This window comes from Dermochelys coriacea, chromosome 1 (genome assembly GCF_009764565.3).
Source record: "Dermochelys coriacea isolate rDerCor1 chromosome 1, rDerCor1.pri.v4, whole genome shotgun sequence".
Classification (NCBI taxonomy): domain Eukaryota; kingdom Metazoa; phylum Chordata; order Testudines; family Dermochelyidae; genus Dermochelys; species Dermochelys coriacea.
Window position 1 is genome coordinate 42261978 of NC_050068.2, and position 26431 is coordinate 42288408.

Here is a 26431-nt window from a genome sequence, read left to right on the forward strand (position 1 = left end):
ACTTTGTCTAGTCATTACCTCTATTCAGTGATCTGGCAGTATTTTAAACCAATATTGCATATGTGAAAGTTACTACAGAAAGAGCAGGGCAGTGGAGGATTCATAGATTCACAGATAAGACCAAAAGGATTGTGATCATCTAATCTGATGACCTCCTGTATAACACAGGTTTTAGGACTTCCCTGAATTAATACCTGTTTGAACTACAGCATATCTTTGAGTAACACATCCAATCTTCATTAAAAAATTGTCAGTGATGAAGAATCCATCACAACCCTTGGTGAACTGTTCTAATGGTTAATTACATTCACTGTTAGACAACTGAGCCTTATTTCCAGTCTGAATTTGTCTACCTTCAACTTCCAGCCACTGGATCCTTGTTATACCATATACTAGACTGAAGAAATAATTATCAGATTTTTGTTCCCCGAGTAGGTACTTATAAACTGATCAGGCCCTTATTGCAGTATTTTTACTAGAAAACTATACGAGATGGAAAAATGCCACCTACTTTTGTGTAAAATTCAACCAATTGAGGAAAACAGCGATAGTACCCTAATCCAGAAATACCTCTCCTTCACTCTCCTGTATGTACTTTAGAAACATTTTGGTGAAAATATTCCTGGCCCCACATGGTGGGAGTAAAGCATGCGTAGGCCCCAGTCCTGCATTAACATCATTGAGGTTCCAGAGGGGTGCAGGGGTTCACTCTCACAGAGCCAGATGCAAACTAACGGACTTAGTAAACTAAAACAAAAACAAAAACAGATGTACACCCCCAATGTTATGATGTGTTCTATTTTCAGAACTCCTTTCACCATGACAACCAAGCTTTAAATGCAATAACTTCACCAGTTATTTTACAGTGCTCCACCAGGAGCAATGTTTTTCCTCACAATACAAAAATGGGCAGGATAATCTATTTGTGACCAACATCACCACCTTTTTTATCTGTTCAACCTCATCAGAAAATCTCAGATTGGTAAACATGATTTTAAAAAAATACTTATATGAGGGATATGTTCCCGCCGGCTTGTAGTCCATCTTTGTGTGGAATGTTGGTGTAGAGGGCTTCTACATCCATCGTGGCCAGGATGGTGTTTTCAGGAAGATCACCAATGGATTGTAGTTTCCGCAGGAAGTCGGTGGTGTCTCGAAGAGCCCTCTACACCAACATTGCACACAAAGATGGACTACAAGCCGTCAGGAACAGTATCCCCGATAATGTCACAGCTAACATGGTGGCTGAACTTGGTGACTTTGTCCTCACCCATAACTATTTCACATTTGGGGACAATGTGTACCTTCAAATCAGCGGCACTGTGATGGGTACCCGCATGACCCCACAGTATGCCAACATTATTATGGCTGACTTAGAACAACGCTTCCTCAGCTCTCGTCCCCTAATGCCCCTACTCTACTTGCGCTACATTGATGACATCTTCATCATCTGGACCCATGGAAAAGAAGCCCTTGAGGAATTCCACCATGATTTCAACAATTTCCATCCCACCATCAACCTCAGCCAGGACCAATCCACACAAGAGATCCACTTCCTGGACACTACGGTGCTAATAAGCGATGGTGACATAAACACCACCCTAAATTGGAAACCTACTGACCGCAGTTCCTACCTACATGCCTCTAGCTTTCATCCAGATCACACCACACGATCCATTGTCTATAGCCAAGCTCTACGATATAACCGCATTTGCTCCAACCCCTCAGACAGAGACAAACACCTACAAGATCTCTATCATGCATTCTTACAACTACAATACCCACCTGCTGAAATGAAGAAACAGATTGACAGAGCCAGAAGAGTACCCAGAAGTTACCTACTATAGGACAGGCCCAACAAAGAAAATAACAGAACACCACTAGCCATAACCTTCAGCCCCCAACTAAAACCTCTCCAACACATCATCAAGGATCTACAACCTATCCTGAGGGACGACCCATCACTCTCACAGATCTTGGGAGACAGGCCAGTCCTTGCTTACAGACAAACCCCCAACCTGAAGCAAATACTCACCAGCAGCCACACACCACACAACAGAACCACTAACCCAGGAACCTATCCTTGCAACAAAGCCCGCTGCCAACTCTGTCCACATATCTATTCAGGAGACACCATCATAGGGCCTAATCACACCAGCCACACTATCAGAGGCTCATTCACCTGCACATCTACCAATGTGATATATGCCATCATGTGCCAGCAATGCCCCTCTGCCATGTACATTGGCCAAACTGGACAGTCTCTATGTAAAAGAATAAATGGACACAAATCAGACATCAAGAATTATAACATTCAAAAACCAGTCGGAGAACACTTCAATCTCTTTGGTCACTCGATTAAAGACCTAAAAGTTGCAATTCTTCAACAAAAAAACAAGACTCCAACGAGAGACTGCTGAATTGGAATTAATTTGCAAACTGGATACAACTAACTTAGGCTTGAATAAAGATTGGGAATGGATAGGTCATTACACAAAGTAAAACCATTTCCCCGTGTTTATTCCCCACCACCCTCCACTGTTCCTCAGACATTCTTGTCAACTGCTGCAAATGTCCCACCTTGATTATTACTACAAGAGGTTCCCTCCCCCCCGCTCTCCTGCTGGTAATAGCTCACCTTAAGTGATCACTCTCATTACAGTGTGTATGGTAACACCCATTGTTTCGTGTTCTCTGTATATAAATCTCCCCACTGTATTTTCCACTGAATGCATCCAATGAAGTGAGCTGTAGCTCACGAAAGCTTATGCTCAAATAAATTTGTTAGTCTCTAAGGTGCCACAAATACTCCTTTTCTTTTTGACTCAGAAGAACATTTAATCTATCATTTAAATAAGTTTCTGCACTAGATGACTGGAGGATAGCTAACGTGACACCAGTTTTTTAAAAATGCTCCAGAGGCGATCCTGGCAGTTACAGGCAAGCAAGCCTAACTTCAGTACCAGGCAAATGCATGGAAATTATAGTCAAGAACAGAATTATCAGACACATAGATGAACACGATTTGCTGGGAAAGTCAACATGGCTTTTGCAAAAGGGAAATCATTCACCAATTTATTAGAATTCTTGGAGTGGGTCAACAAACATATGGACAAGGGTGAGTCTGTGGATACAGTGTACCTGGACTTTCAGAAAGTCTTTGACAAGATCACTCAGCAAAGCAAAGTAAGCAGTCATGAGATAAGATCCTCTCATGGTTAAAAGATAGGAAACAGAGTTGGAATAAATGGTCAATTTTCAAAAATGGAAAGAGAGGGGTAAATAGTGGTGTCCCCCAGGGATCTGTACTAAGATCAGTGCTGTTCAACATAAGAACGGCCATACTGGGTCAGACCAAAGGTCCATGTAGCCCAGTATCCTGTCTTCCAACAGCAGCCAAAGCCAGGTGCTTCAAAGGGAATGAACAGAACAGGTAATCATCAAATTATCCATCCTCTGTCGCCTGTAACACTGCATCCCATATTCTTCATAGTTGTATGATAATATGATTATGACATAATTATGATGCATTTTGTACAAGATATGTCTTGTGAGATGTCTATGGAAAAGTTATGATGTGCTGAATATAATTATCCTATTTGTATGCATGTATCATTTTTGTATTTGAAGTTATGAACATTGACTATGTATCTGTATTTCAGATGTAGTTACACCTGGTGACACCCACTAGGCAAGATGCTTGCAGTCTAGACAGCTGGTTGTAAATGGTCTATTTAAGGTAATGGACCATTAGGGGAAACAATAGGCCTTAGGAGAAGCTTATCCCCACCTGGTGAGCCTTCTTGGAAACGCTCTAGACAGCCTATGGATAATGGCTGCTATGACTCAGCAAGGGCACGTGACCAGACCAAATGACACTGAACTCCATTTTGGTACTTGTATTTTTCCCACAAACTGGACTGGAAACTGAGTTTCAAACAAAGGATACCCGCCATATGGAAAAGCTGTATCAGGTGGGGAGTGACATCATCTCTGGGCCTCACTCCTCATACAAGAAAACTCCTGGAAACACCTGAGGAACAAAGACTAAACTGGGGGAAATCCTGGTCCCAGGCTAAAGGGATTTCTAGCCTATGTATGGAAACTTGGTGGACTGCTTGTATCATCAGTCAGGGTGAGAAATTGCCAATTCAAATCCTATCCCTCTAGTATAAAGAAAAGGAGTACTTGTGGCACCTTAGAGACTAACAAATTTATTAGAGCATAAGCTTTCGTGAGCTACAGCTCACTTCATCGGATGCATTTGGTGGAAAAAACAGAGGAGAGATCCCTCTAGTATGTTAGACTTAATTTCTGGTTTTGTTCATTTGCTAGGTAATCTGCTTTGAACTGTTTGCTATAACTTGTAATCACTTAAAATGTATCCTTTTATAGTTAATAAACTTGTTTCATATTTTATCTAAACCAGTGCGCCTTTAAATCAGTGGTTCTTAACCTGGGGTGCATGCACCCCCGGGGGTGCGAGACACGCCAGATTTTTTTAGAAGGTAAATAATTGAAAACACAAATTAAGCATAGGCGCGTAAGTACAACTACTTTGTTTCATGAAACCTATGTATTTATTAACATTATACATTTTTTAACATATACAAACAAAAAATATATCTAGGTTTAAAGAACTGACCTACTTCAATGATTTTTGATAAGGGGTGCGAGAACGTATTTTGAGAACCAAAGGGGTGCAGGCTGCAGTAAAGGTTAAGAACCGCTTTTTTAAATGAAGCGTCTGGGGAAAATTTAATCTTGGTTAACACAAGATTGTTGGGCATATCTTTCCCACATTGAGGGAAGAGCGAACTGAGCATACTTTGCACAGGTCCCTGTGCAGTGTCAGACGTTATAATTCTGGGTTTATACTCCAGCAGGGATGTAAGGCGGGGGGAGCTGGGAAATTGGCTGTCTGACCTTGAGTGGCTTAGGTAAAGCAAACAGGTAACTCAGTTGGGTGTGTGGTGCCACCTGCTGTTGTGTTGGGTGATAACAGTGCCTGGTGAGGCAGGCTGTAAATCTCCAACAAAGCAGCATGAGAGAGGCCTGCCAAGGTAGGGGATTAGAGCCCACGGCTCCCAGATTGCTCTCTAGGAGGGGACAACCCGTTACATCACCCATTCCCAGATCCTGACAAAGAGAGGCTAGGGACACCATCCTTCACATTCATAAATGAGCTGGAAAAAGGGATAAACAATGTGGTGACAAAACTGGCAGAAGATAACTATCTTGAGTAGCTTTGTAAGTCCAAAGCAGACTGCGAAGAGTTACAAAAAGCTCTCTCAAAACTGGGTGATTTGGCAACAAAATGGCAGATGAAATTCACTGTTGATAAATGAAAACTAATGCACATTGGAAAACATAATCCCAACTATACATACAAAATAGTGGGGTCTAAATTACCATTCATGAAATATCGTGGAGTCATTGTGGATGGTTCTCTGAAAACGTCCATTCAGTGTGCAGCAGCAGTTCAAAAAACTAACAGAATGCTAGGAACCATTAAGAAATGGATAGGTAAGACAGAAAATATCTTAATGACACTATATAAAGCCATGGTACACCCACACCTTGAATACTGCGTACAGTTCTGATCACCCTACCTCAAAAAGATATATGAGAATTGTAAAAGGTATAGAGAAGGACAACAAAAATGATTATGGATATGGAAAGGCTTACATATGAGGAGAGATTTAAAAGACTGGGACTTTTCATCTTGGAAAAAAGAGACAACTGGGGGTGGGGGTATGATAGAGGTTTACAAAATCATGAATGGTGTGGAGAAAGTGAATAAAGAAGTGTTTTTTACTTCTTCACATAACACAAGAATAAGGGATCATCCAATGAAATTAATAGGCAGCAGGTTTAAAACTAACCTAAGGAAGTAGTTCTTCACACAATGCACACTCAACCTGTGGAACTCGTTGCTAGGGGATGTTGTGAAGGCCAAAACTATAACGGGAGTTTAAAAAAGAATTAGCTAAGTTCATGGAGGACAGGTCCATCGATGCAACCCAATACTCTGGGTGTCCCTAGCCTCTGACTGCCCAAAGCTGGGAGTGGACATGAGTGGATGGATCATTCAATGACTGCCTGTTGTGTACATTCCCTCTGAAGCACCTGGCATTGGCCACTGTCAGAAGACAGGATAGTGGGCTAGATGGACCACTGGTCTGACCCAGTATGGTTGCTCTGATGTTAATACAGATCATTAACCCTTATCCATTGGAAGTCCTAATGTGTTTCCACAAAAGTTGTGTTTGAGATTGGCTTAGATCTGAAATGTGGAATTTAGACACTTGGAAATATATGCATATACATATTTCTGAACGCCTCTATAGTACAATTATAATTTCATCTTTCTGGTAGGTGAATACTGGAGCATTGTGAAATATTGCTTTCACACTGAGAGGCAGCTGGTATAGAAGAATGAGAAGAGAGTTGGTAGTCAGAAGACCAGATTTCTGACCCCTTTTCCTGAGCCTTGGAGCAAATCAGTTCAGCGATAGCTGTTTCCCCCATGCAAAGGAAAAGTGAATGCAGACTTTGCATTCAATGGCCATTATGATTTTTTTTACACTATTGCATTAAGTTAAGAAATAACAAACAACGTTAAGTTGAGTAAGAAATCTTTATCTGTTCTGAAATTGGTTATTATCTCATATCCCCAAAGAGGTTTGATATTTGGCTATACAAACAAAAAAAGAAAGGGAATCGACAGAAACATTGATAGGCATTGTGGCTGTAGCAAAGAATAGCTATGATCAACTGCTCCTACTGATACTTGTGATTTTTAATCATATTAAAGCACTGCCTTATAGAAAGAAATCTTGTGTATATTTATGGATTCCATTACCGCTGTTGCAAGGGCTTGGAATGAAAACACTCTCACATTTACACTGCTAGCACGTACCTAAGGAACTTACCTTTCAGCACGCAGGACACCACTGTAATAGGGATGATCCCAAGGCATCAATTTCTGAAACATAAGATTTCAACTTGTAATTACTGCAATGAAAACTAAGTAAATCAAAGACAAAGATCTCACTTTCTTTACATAACTCAGAATGTTTATCACTTCTATAGTCATAGCACTTTAAAATGTAATGGAAAGCATCTGACTCCAAATTCTGCTAAACTAGGGATTATGAGCCAGATTTTCAAAAGTGGACATGTAAAGAAGAACCTATTCACGTGCAAAATCAGGGTGTGTGCGTGTGTGTAAGGATCAAGCATGACGCCAGGAAAATTGGGAATGCACACTTTTGAAAAAATAAAGGGCCATATTTTAAAAACTGAAAACATGTTTAACATGCTCAAAACCAACCATTACATTTTCCACCTTGGTTTTTGGTTATTGTATGCATCATTCTGTTAAAACCAATAGCTGACGGTTGGTTTTAATACTAGAAACAGCTATTTAAAACCAAAACTATCTGAAACCAAAAGAGTAAGTATCTATCTATCTATCAACATGCAACTCTCATTAGAATTGTAAAGACTGAAATTATTTTCCCCATCTGATGTCAGGCTAGTTCATATTCTATAAAACCAAAAGAAAATAAATGCACTATAGAACTTACTGAATTTTGGGGATTTAGTTTCATCTTCATCCCTTCCATCATTTCAAAATCTTTTAGAGTTCTGTAAAACAGAATTTCACCCTTAAAGTTTTAATTTAATTTAATTTTTTAGCCAATATAGTACAGTATAATGGCAATTGACATTTTATTGTCTGTAACACACAGTATAAATGCATGCTCCATTACTACCAAGTGTCTATGGTGTGTCAGAGTTGGTCTGTGCTCTGAAAAACCACAGGCAGGTCATCACAGTGGAGCTACTCTCCACTCTGCTCTGCCCACTCCAGGTACTCTCAGGTCCTACTTTTCCCTCTGATTCTCTTCCAAACAATCCTGCTTTCCCATCTCCCCCCGACCCCCATATTCGTGCTCAGCCACCATTCCACTCTGCATGATGATGATGCTTTTTGCACTGGAGGAACCATACGGGGTGGGGTAGGAGTAGCAGCTTTGTGTGGGGAAAATCAGGGGTGATAATCGATGTAGGGCATATGGAGGGGAAGCCCAATGCTTTAGTGCTTAACTGGTGGGTCCCTGCGAGGCTACCTGGGCTCCCTAACATTTTTGTTTTCACTCTTATGCACTCTGTAATCTCCTTTTACAGAACTGTGCACTACACTCAAAAAAAATCTGGAGAATGACTTATTTCCTACTTCTATTTCCCACCACACGTGGCAGTATGACAATATATACGTTTGTTAACCTTTACGTCATGGTGTCTAATTCAATATAAGAAAGTTAATATTTTAATCAAGATGTGAGGGAAACTAATATTTCAGTAATAACCTTAGAGGAATTTTTTAAATGCTCAAATTATTGGTAACTGGAGTCTTGTCTTGCATCAAAACACCTATTTTCTTGAAATTAAAATGGGATTTTTTAAATAAGTAAATGAAAAAGAGACTCACCGTTGCAACAATCTGTCAGAAAGTGTCTCAAGAAATTGCATTACCTTCTCTGGAAATATGAAATGAAGGGAAATTACAAAACAAAATGCTGACATCAGTTAAATATATTAGTTCACATCAAGAATCAAACAATATTTCCTTCCTAGAGCAAGCCTGGTTTTAACTTATCTACTGAAATGATGACACATAGGTCAGAAATTGTACATGTATATCAAGGCAGCATATAAAAAAATCAGATGTGATAATCATGGCTTTTAGTTACCTAAGCCATGAACATGGAGTAGTGAATTGTGTAGACTACAGTGACTGTTCAAATTAGTATTATCTCTTATTGAAAAATATAAATATTTCAGATGACTGCAATAAGACTCTCCAGTGCAACAACCGTGTTGTATTAACAGCTGACAAGTTAAACTATCTACATTTATCCTCATGCCTGACACAATTCACATCTTATCATTTCTGAATATACACGTACTTTACCTGGAGTTCTGGCCATTGTTCCCTGAAGAGCCCTGTGGGCAAAGGTATTATAGCCAACTAACTGCGCCAGATGGTTTCTGCTGGTAAGCAGTTCCTCTAAGCAGCGCAGTTGCTCAGCATTTGGGTAAAGAAAAATCTTATAAGCAGCTTCTCGTACCTAACATCAGAAGAAAAGAAATGGTCTCATAATAGCATAATCTAAAAAAGAAACAGTTCAATTCCTCCCAAACCAATGAAAGGCCAGGTATCACAGCCACAATGCTTTCATATTAAGCAACCCTTTATATAAAATCTATCTAAAAAAGAAAAATAATAATGATATCCTCTTATTACCCATAAGAAAAAGGGATAAGGACAGCCTGCCTGCTTTCCCTCTTATTAGTTGTGATCTTCTTACAACCCTTGACAAGATCATCCAATAACATCAGGTATATGTATCAACTGGTGGAACACAAAACAATATTTCACCATATGCAGATTTTATTTATGGAGGAAGAGACTATTTAAACAAGCCTTGTTCCACCTTATCATATTATCCTCCACATTTTTAAGTGTCTGATGCAAAATTAATATGAGAAAAGGCAAAAAATAATCCTAAACTTCAATTTGGATGGCAACATTGCTGAATAACAACTAAATTAAATCATCATTATTAAAATACTTGGGTGTGAATTTTTCTCATTAAACTGACAAGTGACATACTGAATTCTACACCTGTCCTAGAAAAATACAAAAAGAACTTGAAGAATAGAACTTATTTGTATAAAAAAGGATAAAAGTAACATGTTTAAAAAACATTTTCTGCCATATGAGCAATTACTTAACTACATAAACTGAATGATCTAAAGTGTTGTGACGGTTTCCTGAAACTCAGGTTTGTACCCATACCCAGAAAAATGGGAGCCATTCCAGGCAGGTTTTAAAATGTCCAAATTGCCTTCCAATTTATAAGCAACCTGAAAGGCCATCTTATAAAGATGCTATCAGGGAAATTCAGTAAAGAATGGGTGTAAGATTTTGTGCGTTTAAAAATAGTCTTGGTAACATGGGTTCAGCTATTCTCCTTAGTTTATCCTGATGAATATTAACAGATGTACATGAAAACTGTCTGAAAAGGTATTATTAATGCTTTTGCTGTAACTGAATTCTTTTGAGAAAAGCATCCACAGAGAGCACTAAAAATCTTAACCCTAAGTTCCTATTTTCTACTTTTAGCTGTTGGCACACTTGTGTCATCTAGTGTTAAAATCACTGTGATGCACCTTTGTATAATTAGATGTGCAATAGAGAACTTAGACAATACATACCAGATCATCAGAACAGTCTGCATGCAGACCGGTGATTTGTATGTAATTGCCTTCAAATGCAAAGTTATAACGAATGTGTTCTGGTAAAATGTGTTTGTCAATCTTGTTGGGCAGGTGAGCTCCAATAAGAAATTGATTACATAAATCCAATATTTTGACGTTCAGGTCCACTGCTCTTTTACGCTGTAATTAGGAAAAATAAAACAAAAGATACATTTTCAGTTAAAATACAGTACAAGTGGCTCTCAGTTTTCCACAGTATTAAGATATGTTTGCACAATTAAATCAAATCATGATCTATTTCCAGCAAACACTTACTTACTTAGCATCAGGCCTATGACGTTAAAGAAATCCTAATTTAGGGCTGATCCTGTGCAACTGAAGTCAATGGGAGCCATACTACTGTCTTCAGTGAGAATGAAACCAGGCAGCGTACATATATGCATTATACATGCTTGTCTTTCAGAAGAAAAAAAAATTCTCTCTCACATTTCTGCCGCGGTAACAATGCATGAAAAATCAAAACAAGTTTATAAAAAACAGAACTTGGGAATGTTTTAAATTACTTTTGCTAAGCAATTGGTAAATACTTCTAAAATGCTGGTATAGTCCAATTATTTTGTAAATGACTGAAGGGAAACAGGGATTTTCAGTAATGGAGGAAATCAAGGAGACATCAGCTAGAGAAGCAGGTCCCACTGGTAGCTTGTGCGAAGCTAACTAATCACCACACAGTTCTCTCTCTCCTATTATTATGTAGATTGTGGCACTGCCCAAAGACCACAAAGTGCTAGGTGCTGTACAAATATATAGGAAGACAGCCCCTGCCCTGTTACGATCTAAGGCCTTGATCTTACAAACACTTATATATGCACTTAACTGTTCTACTGAGAATAGTTCCATTGATGTCAATGGGACTGCTCACTTAGACACATGCTTAACTTTACTAATGTGTCTGTAGGATCCGGCCCTAAATAGACAAAACAGACAAAGCCTGGGGGAAGGAATATAGCATAGTGGTAAAGTGATCAGGATGACCACAGAAACATGTCTTGGAACTCCCATATCCTCGTCTTCAAAAGCATATTTGTTTTATTTATGTTCCAAACGTTTATGGTTTCTTGAGGGGGCAAATAAGTTGATGTGGGGAGAGGAAGGGATTGTTGGGAGTCTGACAAAGGGAAGAAAATTGAGGTGGGAAATAAGTAGAAGGGGGAAAGGACAGTTAGCAGGAGGAATGAAAAGGAGAAATAAGCACAATGTGCAGAAATGTGAAAGAGACTGGACCATTGAAGAGCTGTAGTGATACAAAGGGGCAAAATGAAGTGTGGCTAACAACCAGTGGCAACACAACAAATGAGAAATAAAAAATCAGAGTCCAAGTTTCAGAGCTGAGTGAATGATGATGGTAGGAGGTTCTGAAAGATCATTCCAGTTGCTGCTGTATCTATGTCAATGGAGGAAAAGACTGCTGAGCCCATTGTCCTGGGTGTCTTTCTAGGTCTGGGAGCAGAGAGGCTGGAAGGCCCTGAATTCCCCTTGCATTCCTGCATGTAGCTGGTTCTGACTACCTTAGGGAAGGAGCCCTGATAGCCCTGGCATTTTCATAGCTTGCCACATGCAAGCTGCTCCTAGCTGCTAACATTGTTCCCATGTGGAGGATGAAGGGCAAGTTGCTGGGCTAGGTGGCCCCAGACAGATACCTCTGAGTTCACTGAAGGACCCAGAGAACTCAGCGTTACTGACTTTATCCCCTCGCTTTCTGCTGTTACAGCACATTATAGATACCTAGGCTACATTAAATATTTCCCCCTAGTATTACTTTTCCATTAGGTAAGTTCTGTAGCTGCCAAAGGGATGCTACATGATGTGAATAAGAGGGAAGATGTCCACAAGATAGTCTCTCTATCAAGATACGGGCCACACTGGGAAAATATTTGAAAACCCATAGCCTGAAATTTATAATACAGCCTAATCCAAAAGGGATCACAATAGCCATTACAACCTCTTATCTGCCCAGACGATAAGAAAAAATAAATATATAATATGGTCTGGCCTGACTTATTCTAAATCCTGATGTGAACAACAGGGGACTTTTGGAAGTATTATCCATAGTTTAAAGTAATGAAAAAGTCAAGAGGTGATAAAAAGAATATTATCTGTAATTCTTGTTCTTAGAAGGCATGCAGATGTAATAGATCCATGGTGGGGCCTATGAATATGACTTCCTCCAACAGTCCGTTACTTTGTCAAGTAAAAAAGCAAATATATCCCAACTCTGTGGGGATCTATTATAAGTTACATCCTGTAACTCGTGTTCTCAGAAGGCACTTTTTTTTTTTATCTCCAAAAGAAATGGATTATAAAAGATCCCCACTCCTGGAGAATAAAAAAACCCCAGGGATGTCTCTGAAAAGCTCAACTACACAAGTCACAATAAGATATTATAAAAGACAACCTGCAATATACATGTTTCAAAAGGGATGAAAAAATGCCACTACCCCAACAGCAATAAATGTTTATAGTTCATTCTGAACAGATAAATACAGTGGTGAGCTAGAGCCGGTTCGCACCGGTTCACACGAACCGGTTGTTAAATTTTGAAGCAGTTTTACAACCGGTTGTTAACCCGCTTCCCTGCAGGGGGCGCTGAGGCTTTGATGGGCTCTAGCCGAGAAGTGATGTAATTCCTCCTCCGGCCGCTGGGGGTGCTGCGCTGCGGGAGCGATGTGGGCTGCCACCTGGCCTGGGCACGAGCCCTGTTGCTGCTGCTGCTCCCCCAAAACCTGGCCCTGGGGCTCCAGCTGCTGCCTGATGGGTCCCCAGCTGCTCTGCTCGGCCTGGGCTGCGTCCTGCTGCTCCAAGTCGCTCTCCCCGTGAGCGCCCAGCCCCTGCCTCCAGCCACCCCCTGCCTCCAGCCACCCCCGCACCCCCTGCCCGCCGCCAGCCCAGGTCGCACCCCCTGCCCTGTCTCCAGCCAACCCCTGCCGCACCCCCTGCCCTGACCTGCCCAGAGCTAGCCAGCCCCACACCCCCCGTCTCCAGCCAATCCCTGCTGCACCCCCCTGCAGCCCTGCCCAAAGCCAGCCAACGCCGCACCCTCCTGTCTCCAGCCAGCCCCGCACCCCTTGCCCTGATCACAATCAGCCCCGCACTCCCTGCCTCCAGCTACCCCTAGCCCATGCCCAGTCTGCAGCTGGCCCCACGTCCACTGGTGCCCTGTAGTTCCCAGGGCAGTAACCCTGCACACCTGCTTCAATGAAGGAGGCAGGGAGCAGCTGGGACCCACACATGTGCACACCCTAGGGTGACCAGACAGCAAGTGTGAAAAATCAGGATGGGGGGGGGTAATAGGAGCCTATATAAGAAAAAGACCCCAAAATCGGGACTGTCCCTATAAAATCAGGACATCTGGTCACCCTAGCACACCCCCAAGGAGTGACAGTGACCCATACATGTGAAACGGAGCTCATTTCCAGTTCAGGCCCATCTTTTTAAAAAAGAACTTTAGGTAGGGTTAACATACATCTGTATTTTCCCAGACATGTCATACTTTTTGGTTCTTAAATCGCCTTCCGGGAAAATACGTACATATGGTAACCCTACTGGTACAAAAAATACATACTGTGGTACATCCCTTAAACCAGAACTTTTTATAGGGAACCGGTTGTTAAGATTTTGGCAGCTCATCACTGGATAAATATACTATATATGAAAAAATCCAAAGAGAAACCAACCTCTAGAGACATTCTGAAGAAAACATTCATGATACCTAGGAGGACAGACGAGCTGAGGTATTCTCAACCTTAAATTCTTTAACACCAAGAGATTCAAACCTAAATTTGTGCCAGGAAGCTGAATCCAAGCAATAATGCTCTGTAGACAGAGAGAGCAGTATGTGGCATTCCAGCAAATCTTAGGAAGAGATCAGAAATTCACTATGGATGAAAACATACCTCTAACCAAGTGCACCTTAATATGAACTCAAAATTGCAGGACTTGCAAGGAACAGTAACTATGGTCAGACAATCACATACAAAATATCTAAGGGCCTGTCACAAGGGGGGATTAAATTTTTTTAAAATGCCAATTTTGTTTTTCTACATGTCAATTAATATTTCTATATCACAGTAGCCATACTTTAAATGTTTGCATGCCTTCCTGTTGTACTTTTCCACCTCACTGCTGATTTAAGAGGTGTTAATCTTAGTACACAGTAACTGTAAGAAAATTATTCTGGAAGGGCTTTCCACTTTGCAAGCTGCTACCAAAACAATGTGTTTCGGTGTTTTCACTGCAAGTCGGCCACCTGAATTTAGTAAAAAAGAGTCTTTGTTTGAAAATCGACTGCTAGGAACTCAAAAAATATAGACGATTTCCTCATGCAGAAATATGTCATGAGTACCAGGAACATTTATGGACATCGAGCCCAACATCTCCAACATATTACTAGCTCATATCTGCTAGCTGTGGCAAATCCATCTTGGACTCTTGCCAGAGAGAGAGAGACACACTGACACAGGCCTCTAAGGACAACTTAGAGGCTCTAGAGCAGGGGTCTCAAACATGCGGCCCATGGAGTTATTTCCTGCGGTCCGCCAAGCTCCCCCTGGCCCCTCCCCCACCCGAGTTATTTCCTGTGGCTGCCAAGCTCTCCTCACCCGCCACCTCTCCCACCCCCAGTGTGCCACGCATCCCTGCTCCTCTGCCTATCTCCAGGTGGTTCCTGATACCAAACAGCTGTTTGGCAGCGCTTAGGGCTTTCCAGGAGGGAGGGGGGAGGAGCAGGGAGCTGTGCATTCAGAGGAGGAGGCGGAGAAGGAGTGGGGCAGGGGCGGGGATTTGGGGAAGGGGTTGGAATAGGGGCAGGGAGGGGGCAGAGTTGGGGTGGGGACTTTGGGGAAGGGGTTGGAATGGGGTGGGAGGAGGCAGGGGAGGGGTGTGTCCTCATGGAAGGGGTGGAGTGGGAGCGGGGCCGGGGGGAGAGGGGGTGTCAGTGATGCGGCCCTCAGGCCAATGTACTAGACCTCATGTGGCCCTCCTGGTGATTTGAGTTTGAGATCCCTGCTCTAGAGTCACTAAAAGTATTAGGTTGTGGCACAGACATGTGGCTTGATTCCTTCTGAAGTGCTGTATTTGAGTAGCCTGTTATCCAGCTTACGGGAGGCATGTTTTCCCCACCCTATGTAGGTATATTGTTGAAACAACTAGTCATTTCACAAAAATTATACTGTGCAGATACAAACCCAAATGGCAGATCTAAGAGTCCAGAGTCCTCACTTGTAACTCCCTGGGGTACAGGACTGAGTAACAAGGCAATCTGGAGAGTGAAGGCTGAACTAGACTCTGGGAAGTTGTACAGGACACTACAAATCCAGCCATTTGATAGTTAATGACAAATAGGTTTTTGAGAAAGCCAAGCTCCACTGACTTCCAGAGCATTCAAAGGGGGCAACTCAGCACAGAATCCATTACATATGCCATGCATTTTGCTATCTGTTTTTAAGAGTCAAGCAAACGTCTATTCACATATCATAGACAAAAATAATTACCTTTTCTTCATCCAAATGAATACCACTGATCTCGAAATCAAACATAAAAAGTTCTGCCACTTGCCTAAAAATACAGTAAACCCCTGTTAAAGACCACCTCTTTTCACAGCAGTTGGATCTTAGTGTGTTACATTTTACTGACTATATTTTGATTTAAGATAGAAAATAATTAATTATATCATCTTTTATAAACTATTTTTTTCTGTGCACATACACTTCCAGTAGGTTTATTTCTTTGTTTATGCACTGAAACTGGATGTTTTTCCTTGTAGATATTTTGGTGATTTGCACTGAAAAATGTCTTTTAACAAGCATATAACATTAATTTGTGTAAACTATAAAACATTAATTTAATTTAATTTATTTCATTTATTTTGAGTGATGAAGGAAAAAGCCCTTAAGCCTAGAACATCTGATTGTTTGGGGAGAAAAGGATAGTTATTGTTACTGTGTGAGAGAAAGAATAGTATGTCAGGCAGAAATAAAAATGGTGCTTTATAACAACAATAAAGTGAAAGTAAACAAAGCTGACATGTCAATTTGACCCTACAGACTGAAAGCATGTTACCATGCACAACTGCCATTAATAAAAATGCTTGATTTTATCTGAAACTCCAATAATAAGAAAACAGAAAGCTAACCACACATAGGCATATTTTTCCAGTGTGCTCCAGATATGATTTACATTTAAAAATTTAAGCTATGTCAGAGGCTTCTAGATGAATGGACATGCACTCATTTTAATTTGTAAGAACCTAAATACATTCCACTCCCTATTTTCCTTCTTAAATTTATACTTTATTACTGTTTACGTTGTCAGATATATATCATAGCAGAATAGAATAATGCAATTTGGTTGAGTTGATTTTGTTATGGGAAACTTAACTTTTGCATTTCCTCATTTTCTAAAGATTTAAAGTGGGCAAACTTAACATAGCTTTTAGCTACACACACACACACACACACACACACACACGTGTACTCCAGCACATCCTATTCATAACCATAACTGAACTTCCTGACTACTGCACGGTTAAATTATCAGTGGCTAATAAAGTTGCATAAAAATGGAGTCTCAGATTTTCTGGCTCATTGTGTTTTGCAGTTCTTTTACAAAAGGGTGCTGAACTGTCCATCAATTTAACAATACAGAAATATTTCCAAGCATTTTGGGGACTAATTTATAGTGTATTAACTTCTAAAATGTTAAACGTTAACAAGTACCTGGTTTCTGGATCTAGGGAATCCATAACCTCTTCATTACCCAGCAACTGTTTCAAACTTTGGCACAGCTCGATATTTGTATTTAACCTGAAGAGATAAAGATGAAAGCAATGAAGTATCAGAAATAGTTACTGACATTTCAGTCTCTTGGCATTACTTGTTCAAAGGCAGAGCTTAATCTTTTCTGAAATACACTATTAGAAATCAAGGGCAAAGTTTTCAAAATGCTTTCAAGTTATAACTGTGCTCAGAAACGACTGTACAATACAAGGATACAATTTATACATTCTAGCATTTATGACTATGCAGGTGGGTACTTATTTTCAACAGGCAAGTATTTTTGCATGACATATTGTCGCAAGTAGGACAAAGTCTAAGGATAGTGGCTTATTTAAAGTATTCAACAGAAAAATGCTGTTTCTGATAGAGCATAATATATGCAGCGGTTCTCAAACTGTGCATCGGGACCCCAAAGTGGGTTGTAACCCCATTTTAATGGGGTCGCCCAGGCTGGCTTAGACTTGCTGGGGTCCAGGGCAGAAGCCCAAGCCCCACCGCCCAGGGCCAAAGCCCAAGCCTCAAGGCTTTAGCCCTGGGCAACAGGGATTAGGTTATATGCCTCCTGCCTGGGCCTGAAACCCTTGGTCTTCGGCTTTGGCACCCCCAGGGTGGCAGAGCTCGTGTGGGCTCAGGCTTCAGTCCCACCCTCCAACCCTTCCCGGGTCGTGTAGTAACTTTTGTTGTCAGAAGGGAGTCGCGGTGCAATGAAGTTTGAGAACCCCTGATCTAATGGTTAGAATACAGGACTGTGAGTCAGAAGGCCTATGTCACTATGTGCAACTCATTAAACCAGTCTGTGCCTCAGTTTCTCCATCGATAAAATGGACATAATACTTATCATACCTACCTCACAGAAATGCTGCAAGGATTAATAACTTAATGTCAGTGAAGCCAAGTCGAGGCCTTGTGTGATGCTGGCAGACCAGGCACCAGCTCATGCCAAGGCCCTTAGGCCTCACTGAACACTGATAAATGTACAGCTGGAAACCAGACTGGCTTACCTGCTGTGTGTTAGCATTATTAAAATAGTTATTAGAATTATAAGAATGTGCTTAGACTTTATGGAATGTTTGTAGGATGCTGCATGTATTAATCCTGCTTATATCTGTATCCTATGTTATAAGATAATAATATTTAAATGTGTGCTCTGTGACTATAAAAATGTTTGCTAAGACTGTAACCCGCACCCCCACCCCCCAAGTCAGGGGAGAAGCATTACCAAGTTGGAAATACTAGTTTACCACAAGGGGTGTAATCTTCTTCCTAATAAAAGACTGTCTTTAGGCATCAAACAAGCCATTGTGAACAAAAGACTTTGTTGACAGCTTCCCCCCACACCTCTAAAAAGGATACATGCACAATCCCATGTCCCATCACAGCTTGAAAGCTGGAGAAAGGGAATAATAATTCCTGCTAAGGAGCAACTGGTATATATATGCTGTCTGGACTCTGAGGGGCAAAGATTCCTAAACATAAGCAAGAGATTCCCAAGCTGTTTGGCTCTGGCTAGCCCTAAAAGACATAAAAGCTTGCTTATAGAACCTTTATTACCTTTTGAACTTAAGATTGTACCTCATTTGCATGTGTATGTTACCAGCTTTAACCTTGTAAATGACTACTTCTTTTTCCGAGTTAACAAACCTTTAGTTAGTTTGTTACACAATTGGTTAAAAGCATTCTCTTTGGTTTGAGATCCGAGTACAACTGACATTGGGTAAATGACAGGTCCTTTGGGACTGGGAGTATTCTGCATATTGTTGTGATTTTTGGTATAAGGGACCATCTGTTACAGAGGCAGGTTTGCCTGGGTGGCAAGATAGATCAGAGTACTCAAGAGGACTGTCTGTGGCTCCCTATTAAGACTGTTATAGTGCCTTTGCAGTTCACACTTGTTACTTGGTTGATGAAATCTAAGTATAAAACACACAACCAGTTTGAGGTTCATGCCCTGTTTCCTGACAGTCTGCCTTCAGGTTGGCACTCACAATTGTAAGCCACTTCAGACAGCATGACACCTTGTGCGAAAGGAACTATATAAATGCAAAGACTTACTACTATTACTAAACAGAAGCTAGTTATCCAGGGATGCTATTTGCCATAGAAAGAAGCATACAACGTAAATACAAAAAGAAAAGGAGTACTTGTGGCACCTTAGAGACTAACAAATTTATTTGAGCATAAGCTTTCGTGAGTTACAGCTCACTTCATCGGATGCTCACGAAAGCTTATGCTCAAATAAATTTGTTAGTCTCTAAGGTACCACAAGTACTCTTTTTCTTTTTGCGGATACAGACTAACACAGCTGCTACTCTGAAACGTAAATACAGTAGCTGACTCCAAACTTTCATAGTAGTTAAGAAGTTTCTGAGATTCAGGTTAATTTGTGCTTTCCTCTTCTCTAAAAGTTTACTTCAATCCAAACTGACATTTAAAAACAGACAATCTGCAGTAAGGCTTACCTTACTGAGCAACCCCCCCGCTTTAGGTCTTGAAAAATCCACTTGCAGGTAGGAAGATTTCCCAAACAAGTGTGCAGGCTCAAGCCATCAGTTTCTACTGAATTTACTCTTACAATTATTATTTCTAGCCTTGATGGCGTGAAGCCTATCAAGTATACACACTGATGCAGTGCTGTCCTTCTTAGACTGCAGAAAGCTCCACTGCCTCTGCTGGCCATATCTTTGTTAGACACTAGCAGACAAAACTCATGACAACTCTGGCCAGTTTTTCTGTGGCTATTTGGAATCCTGTAAGCAGCAGTGGAGCTCTTAAAAATCATGTCAATTTCATGCTACTACTTGGTAAAGCAGTCACATAAGAGGACCACCCAAAAAAAATGGAGGCTGGGCTTGAAACAAGGAGCCCCCAAATAGGAACACATCCCAGGGATACCACTGGCAGAAATCTCAACACCCCACCCCTTTCCTAGCATCCAGGAACAGCAGGGGACTGGACATAATTCACCCCAAAAACCCCACCGAGTGCTAGTTTATTCACCGAAAAATGCAATTTGGGGTCAATCAAAACTATTCGCAAATTAATAGCGAGTTTGCCAAATGGTTTTAAGCTTACTAAAATGTTTAGATTTTTTTGTTATGTCGACATAAAAAAAACTTTTCATTTCAACCTCAACATTTTTGTTTCAATTTTCAGGCAGGCATTTTTGACAAAAGAAAAGGAAAGAAAGGAAAATGGCTTTAGGAGGTGGTGGAACTGGAACCTGCCATATACACTTTAGTCCCATGGCTAGGACACTCACCTGGAATATGGGAGGCCCAAATACAATATCTGCTTTGATGACTATTTATGAAAAGTGGAACAGCTTCAACAGCTCATAGCCCAGTGGGATAGAGCACACTGCTGCAATGGGGGAAACCTAAGTTCAAAGCCCTTCTCTCCACATCAGGCAGAAGGAGGAATTGAATCAGACACCCACAAGGCTAAAGTTCATGAGAGAAAGATACCGCCATCTCTTCCTCCCCTCACTGCTGTTTTGTGAATCTAGTCCTCCTTTCCTTTGCTTTAGTCAAAATGCCTGAAGACCTAAAATAAATTGTTCAGGTCAAACTGAAATGTTTCATTTTGACTTGAAATTTTCTCAATTTTTTGATTCACTAGACATTTTCAAAAAATGTTTTCTATTCAACCTGAAACAAAATTATTTTACTTAAGTGCAAGTTAACTGAAACATCTATTATTTACAAAAAGAAAAGAAGTACTTGTGGCACCTTAGAGACTAAAATTTATTTGAGCATAAGCTTTCATGAGCTACAGCTCACTTCATCGGATGCATTCGGTGGAAAATACAGTGGGGAGATTTATATATACACACAGAGACCATGAAACAATGGGTTTTATCATATACGCTGTAAGGAGAGTGATCACTTAAGATGAGCTATCACCAGCAGGAGGGTGGGGAAGGAGGAAAACCTTTCAGGGTGACAAGCAAGGTGGGCCATTTCCAGCAGTTAACAAGAATGTCTGAGGAACAGTGGAGGGTGGGGTGGGGTGGGGTTGGGGGGAGAAATAACATGGGGAAATAGGCTTGAATAGAGACTGGGAGTGGATGAGTCATTATACAAAGTAAAACTAAGTTAAATTGTATCCAGTTTGCAAATTAATTCCAATTCAGCAGTCTCTCGTTGGAGTCTCTTTTTGAAGCTTTTTTGTTGAAGGATAGCCACTCTCAGGTCTGTAATAGAGTGACCGGAGAGATTGACGTGTTTTCCGACTGGTTTTTGAATGTTATAATTCTTGACGTCTGATTTGTGCCCATTTATTCTTTTATGTAGAGACTGTCCAGTTTGGCCAATGTACATGGCAGAGGGGCATTGCTGGCACATGATGGCATATATCACATTGGTAGATGTGCAGGTGAATGAGCCTCTGATAGTGTGGCTGATGTGATTAGGCCCTATGATGAGGTCCCCTGAATAGATATGTGGACACAATTGGCAACGGGCTTTGTTGCAAGGATAGGTTCCTGGGTTAGTGGTTCTGTTGTGTAGTGTGTGGTTGCTGGTGAGTATTTGCTTCAGTTGGGGGGGCTGTCTGTAAGCAAGGACTGGCCTGTCTCCCAAGATCTGTGAGAGTGATGGGTCGTCCCTCAGGATAGGTTGTAGATCCTTGATGATGCATTGGAGAAGTTTTAGTTGGGGGCTGAAGGTGATGGCTAGTGGCGTTCTGTTATTTTCTTTGTTGGGCCTGTCCTGTAGTAGGTGACTTCTGGGTACTCTTCTGGCTCTGTCAATCTGTTTCTTCATTCCAGCAGGTGGGTATTGTAGTTGTAAGAATGCATGATAGAGATCTTGTAGGTGTTTGTCTCTGTCTGAGGGGTTGGAGCAAATGTGGTTATATCGTAGAGCTTGGCTATAGACAATGGATCGTGTGGTGTGATCTGGATGAAAGCTAGAGGCATGTAGGTAGGAATAGCGGTCAGTAGGTTTCCAATATAGGGTGGTGTTTATGTCACCATCGCTTATTAGCACCGTAGTGTCCAGGAAGTGGATCTCTTGTGTGGATTGGTCCAGGCTGAAGTTGAGGGTGGGATGGAAATTGTTGAAATCATGGTGGAATTCCTCAAGGACTTCTTTTCCATGGATCCAGATGATGAAGATGTCATCAATGTAGCGCAAGCAGAGTAGGGGCATTAGGGGACGAGAGCTGAGGAAGCGTTGTTCTAAGTCAGCCATAAAAATGTTGGCATACTGTGGGGCCATGCGGGTACCCATCGCAGTGCCGCTGATTTGAAGGTATACATTGTCCCCAAATGTGAAATAGTTATGGGTGAGGACAAAGTCACCAAGTTCAGCCACTAGGTTAGCCGTGACATTATTGGGGATACTGTTCCTGATAGCTTGTAGTCCATCTTTGTGTAGAATATTGGTGTAGAGGGCTTCTACATCCATAGTGGCTAGGATGGTGTTTTTAGGAAGATCACCGATGGATTGTAGTTTCCTCAGGAAGTCAGTGGGGTCTCAAAGATAGCTAGGAGTGCTGGTAACATAGGGCCTGAGGAGGGAGTCTACATAGCCAGACAATCCTGCTGTCACGGTGCCAATGCCTGAGTTGATGGGGCGTCCAGGATTTCCAGGTTTATGGATCTTGGATAGCAGATAGAATACCCCAGGTCGGGGTTCCAGGGGTGTGTCTGTGCGGATTTGTTCTTGTGCTTTTTCAAGGAGTTTCTTGAGCAAATGCTGTAGTTTCTTTTGGTAACCCTCAGTGGGATCAGAGAGTAATGGCTTGTAGAGAGTGGTGTTGGAGAGCTGCCTAGTAGCCTCTTGTTCATATTCTGACCTATTCATGATGATGACAGCACCTCCTTTGTCAGCCTTTTTGATTATGATGTCAGTTGTTTCTGAGGCTGTGGATGGCATTGTGTTCTGCACGGCTGAGGTTATGGGGCAAGTGACGCTGGGAGTGGATGAGTCATTACACAAAGTAAAACTATTTCCCCATGTTATTTCTCCCCCCCACCCCACCCCCCACTGTTCCTCAGACATTCTTGTTAACTGCTGGAAATGGCCCATCTTGCTTGTCACCATGAAAGGTTTTCCTCCTTCCCCCCTCCTGCTGGTGATGGCTCATCTTAAGTGATCACTCTCCTTACAGCGTATATGATAAAACCCATTGTTTCATGTTCTCTGTGTGTGTATATCAATCTCCCCTCTGTATTTTCCACCGAATGCATCCGATGAAGTGAGCTGTAGCTCACGAAAGCTTATGCTCAAATAAATTTGTTAGTCTCTAAGGTGCCACAAGTACTCCTTTTCTTTTTGCGAATACAGACTAACATGGCTGCTACTCTTAAACCATCCACTATTTACTCAGCTTGACTGGACTTCTTATCAAGATATTGCCTGTACAAGTTGCTGGTGGAAATGACTCTCCATCTTTTGTAACTACCTCTGGCAAGCAGGGTATAATATGGCTAGTTTGGAAGGTCTCTGGTAAAAAATGTTAAGCCCTATCAACCTTGTCTACATTTTACATTCTGATATCAAATTACATACACCCATCTGCCTTCATCATAACGCAAGCAACTCTTTAAAACTGATTCCCACTATACTCAAAATCTGATTCAAATACTAATCTAAGAACATATATTTTATCATTTTTTTTTTAAATGTGATGTTTCAGCCAGAATGGACTTTCTCAAGGCTAGTAAATTAGACAGCACAGCACTCCAGTGTTGATTTCTGACTGGATACAGCTTCAAATTGTAAGTCTATATTCTGAACCTCAATGGAAGATTTTCCTCCCTTTTTTCACATTCCTTCTTACACAATCAGAATCCAAGTGGTCAGTATGCCAGAAGAAGAGGTGTTGTGTGCCTTTAGATTTGCAATCCCTAAATTATACAGACTTCAGAGCCAAAAAATTAACTGCCAGAAACTTCAAAAAATTTAGTTCCAAGGTTTTGATGAGTTCCAGTGGCACAGACCTTCACAGTAAATTAGGCAACGCAATAGTGTTCCAGATGCAACCTGAAACTAAAACAGAATGACCTTACACCAGTCACTGTAAGGATGAATCTTTAAATAACTCATTTTAAAAAAAAGTTGCTCTCTGTTCCACACATAAAAACCTCACATACATGATAACAATAAGCAAAAAAGTTATCTGTTGGATAATGCAGAATTTTTCAGATATGAAAGCTAATATTACAGCAACATAATGAACAAAACATACTTTTCTACCATGGTACCAATGTTTCTGCAGGCTTCTTCAGCAGCCTCTCTGAATGCAAAGTCAGGATGGGCAATTTTCACAAAGTCAGCCTGACATAGTAGAAAAAGAAGAGAAGTGGTGGTGATGGGAAAAGATTGTCCATAATTTGAAACTTACATGCAAGTTAGTTTTTAGAGAAGAGTTGGAATTTACAAGGCACAGATTTGTAAATATGTTTAAACTTCCTAAATAAATAAATAAATGGATAGTTTTAAAAAAGATGGGCAATTCCACTCAGCTTAACGTATTTCCACTGTTACATGCAACCTCTTTTCACTGAGCACTTGCACATAAATTTGTCTTCTCAGAACCAGCATCCATTAAGAATGTGTCAACAGTTATTAATTGCTATAGTATAAATTTCACTCCAAAGAAAATATTTTCACTTACATTTTTATTATTATTATTATTATTATTATTATTTTCAGTTAGGTATGTACCTTTGAAAAAGGTTCTTTCCCTTGCAAGAAACACTCATGAAAAAAACCAATGCCTTTGAATCTTACTGCTTTAAAACTTTCTATTTTTTACTAAACTCAATTCCAGAAAAATAAACATGCTTTTTTGTATTGTTTTTCAAAATTTATTATAGACCATCTATTCCTAAGACACGTTTTAAGAAATATCTTAAATATTGCTGCTATAAATATTACACTCTTGCTTGAAAATGAGTTTTATAAACTAAGTACAGAACTTTATGCTAAAGCTTTAATCTTTCATCAAAATTGATGGAAATCCATGACAGACTACATCTTTCAAAAGGTCTCGCCAACATTTGTAGAGAAAACTGTAAAAAGTGACACATATGATTGAAGGATCAACAGAGACTTTCAGTAAAATAGTGAATCCTGCCTTGAACAATGTGATAGATTTCCTCCATGCTCACTAAAGCCTCAATCCTGCAAACATCCAAATGTTTAATTTCACTCACATGAAAAGTTCCACTGAAATCAATGGCATAGCTCATGAAAGTACATTTAAGCATGTGTGTCTTTGTAGGACCAGGGTTTAAAGGCCCAATGTTGCAAATTGTTATCCACACAAATAGTACTTCTACAGCCAACAGGACTACCATATGAATAAGAACTACACACTAGGAGTTTACAGGATTTGACTTACACTTGTGAATTCCCTGCTGGCCCATGCCCAGCTCAGTGGTGACATGAGGACACAAATCTAACAGTGTCAGCAATGATAAATGTTTTACTTCTCTTACTATGTATGATCTTGTGGCCTACTTTTTGTCTGAATTATTTTTAAAATGGAAAAAATAACCCTAAGAAGTTTCAATCTTTCAAACGCACTAAAGTTTTCCAGATACTGTAAGAGACACCTATCTTGGTATTAGACTAAGCTGTTTTCATATGATTATGCTAAATATTTACCAGATTTCATTGCTTTTCATGGTAAATGTCATCATGCAGATTTTTAAATATTTTTATATACACAAGAATAGACTATTTTGCACAAGGAAATAAACTGCAGATTGCTATACCTACAACTGTTGAATATTTCATTCTGTTAAAGGTTATATTTGGATTTATTTGAAATATATGAAACTCCTTTCAAACGAAAAACAAACTGAATGTGGTTTACTATGTAATATAGCATACATTTATAATCATTCTGAAAACATATAATTTTTACTTTAAGTGTTTGGAGTCATTTCATAGGTCAAATTTTCCAAAAGCACTCCAACTTGATCTCCTAATTTGCTTACATAAAATATACATCTATATTTTGTGCACTTTTTTATAGGGCTATCAAGTGATTAAAAAAATTAATCATGATTAATCACACTCTTAATCATAGAATACCATTTATATAAATATTTTGGATGTTTTTCACATTTTTAAATATATTGATTTCAATTACAACACAGGATACAAAGTGCATAGTGCTCACTTTATATTTGTTTTTTATTATAAATATTTGCAATGTAAAAATAAAAAATTGTATTTTTCAATTCACTTAATAAAAGTACTGTAGGGCAATCTCTTTATCATGAAAGTTGAACCTACAAATGTAGAACTAGAAATGCAGTTATTTTTGTACAAAAATAAAACAATGTA

At 40.3% G+C, this 26431-nt stretch overlaps 1 protein-coding gene across 3 annotated transcripts in view; it reads right to left on the reverse strand.

Moving 5' to 3' along the window:
- LOC119846367 (mitochondrial intermediate peptidase) overlaps positions 1–26431 on the reverse strand; it is a 126375-nt gene that overhangs the window by 91897 nt on the left and 8047 nt on the right. For all 3 annotated transcript variants that reach the window (XR_006277625.1, XM_038379943.2, XM_043504305.1), the window contains exons 3-10: positions 24321–24409; positions 17067–17153; positions 15843–15906; positions 10291–10473; positions 8984–9140; positions 8501–8549; positions 7593–7653; positions 6936–6988 (exon numbers count right to left, since the gene is read on the reverse strand). Coding sequence is in view for 2 of the 3 variants with exons in the window: in XM_038379943.2 (XP_038235871.1) it covers positions 6936–6988; positions 7593–7653; positions 8501–8549; positions 8984–9140; positions 10291–10473; positions 15843–15906; positions 17067–17153; positions 24321–24409 (743 nt within the window). In the remaining variant the exon portion in view is untranslated. The remainder of the gene's footprint in view (positions 1–6935; positions 6989–7592; positions 7654–8500; positions 8550–8983; positions 9141–10290; positions 10474–15842; positions 15907–17066; positions 17154–24320; positions 24410–26431) is intronic.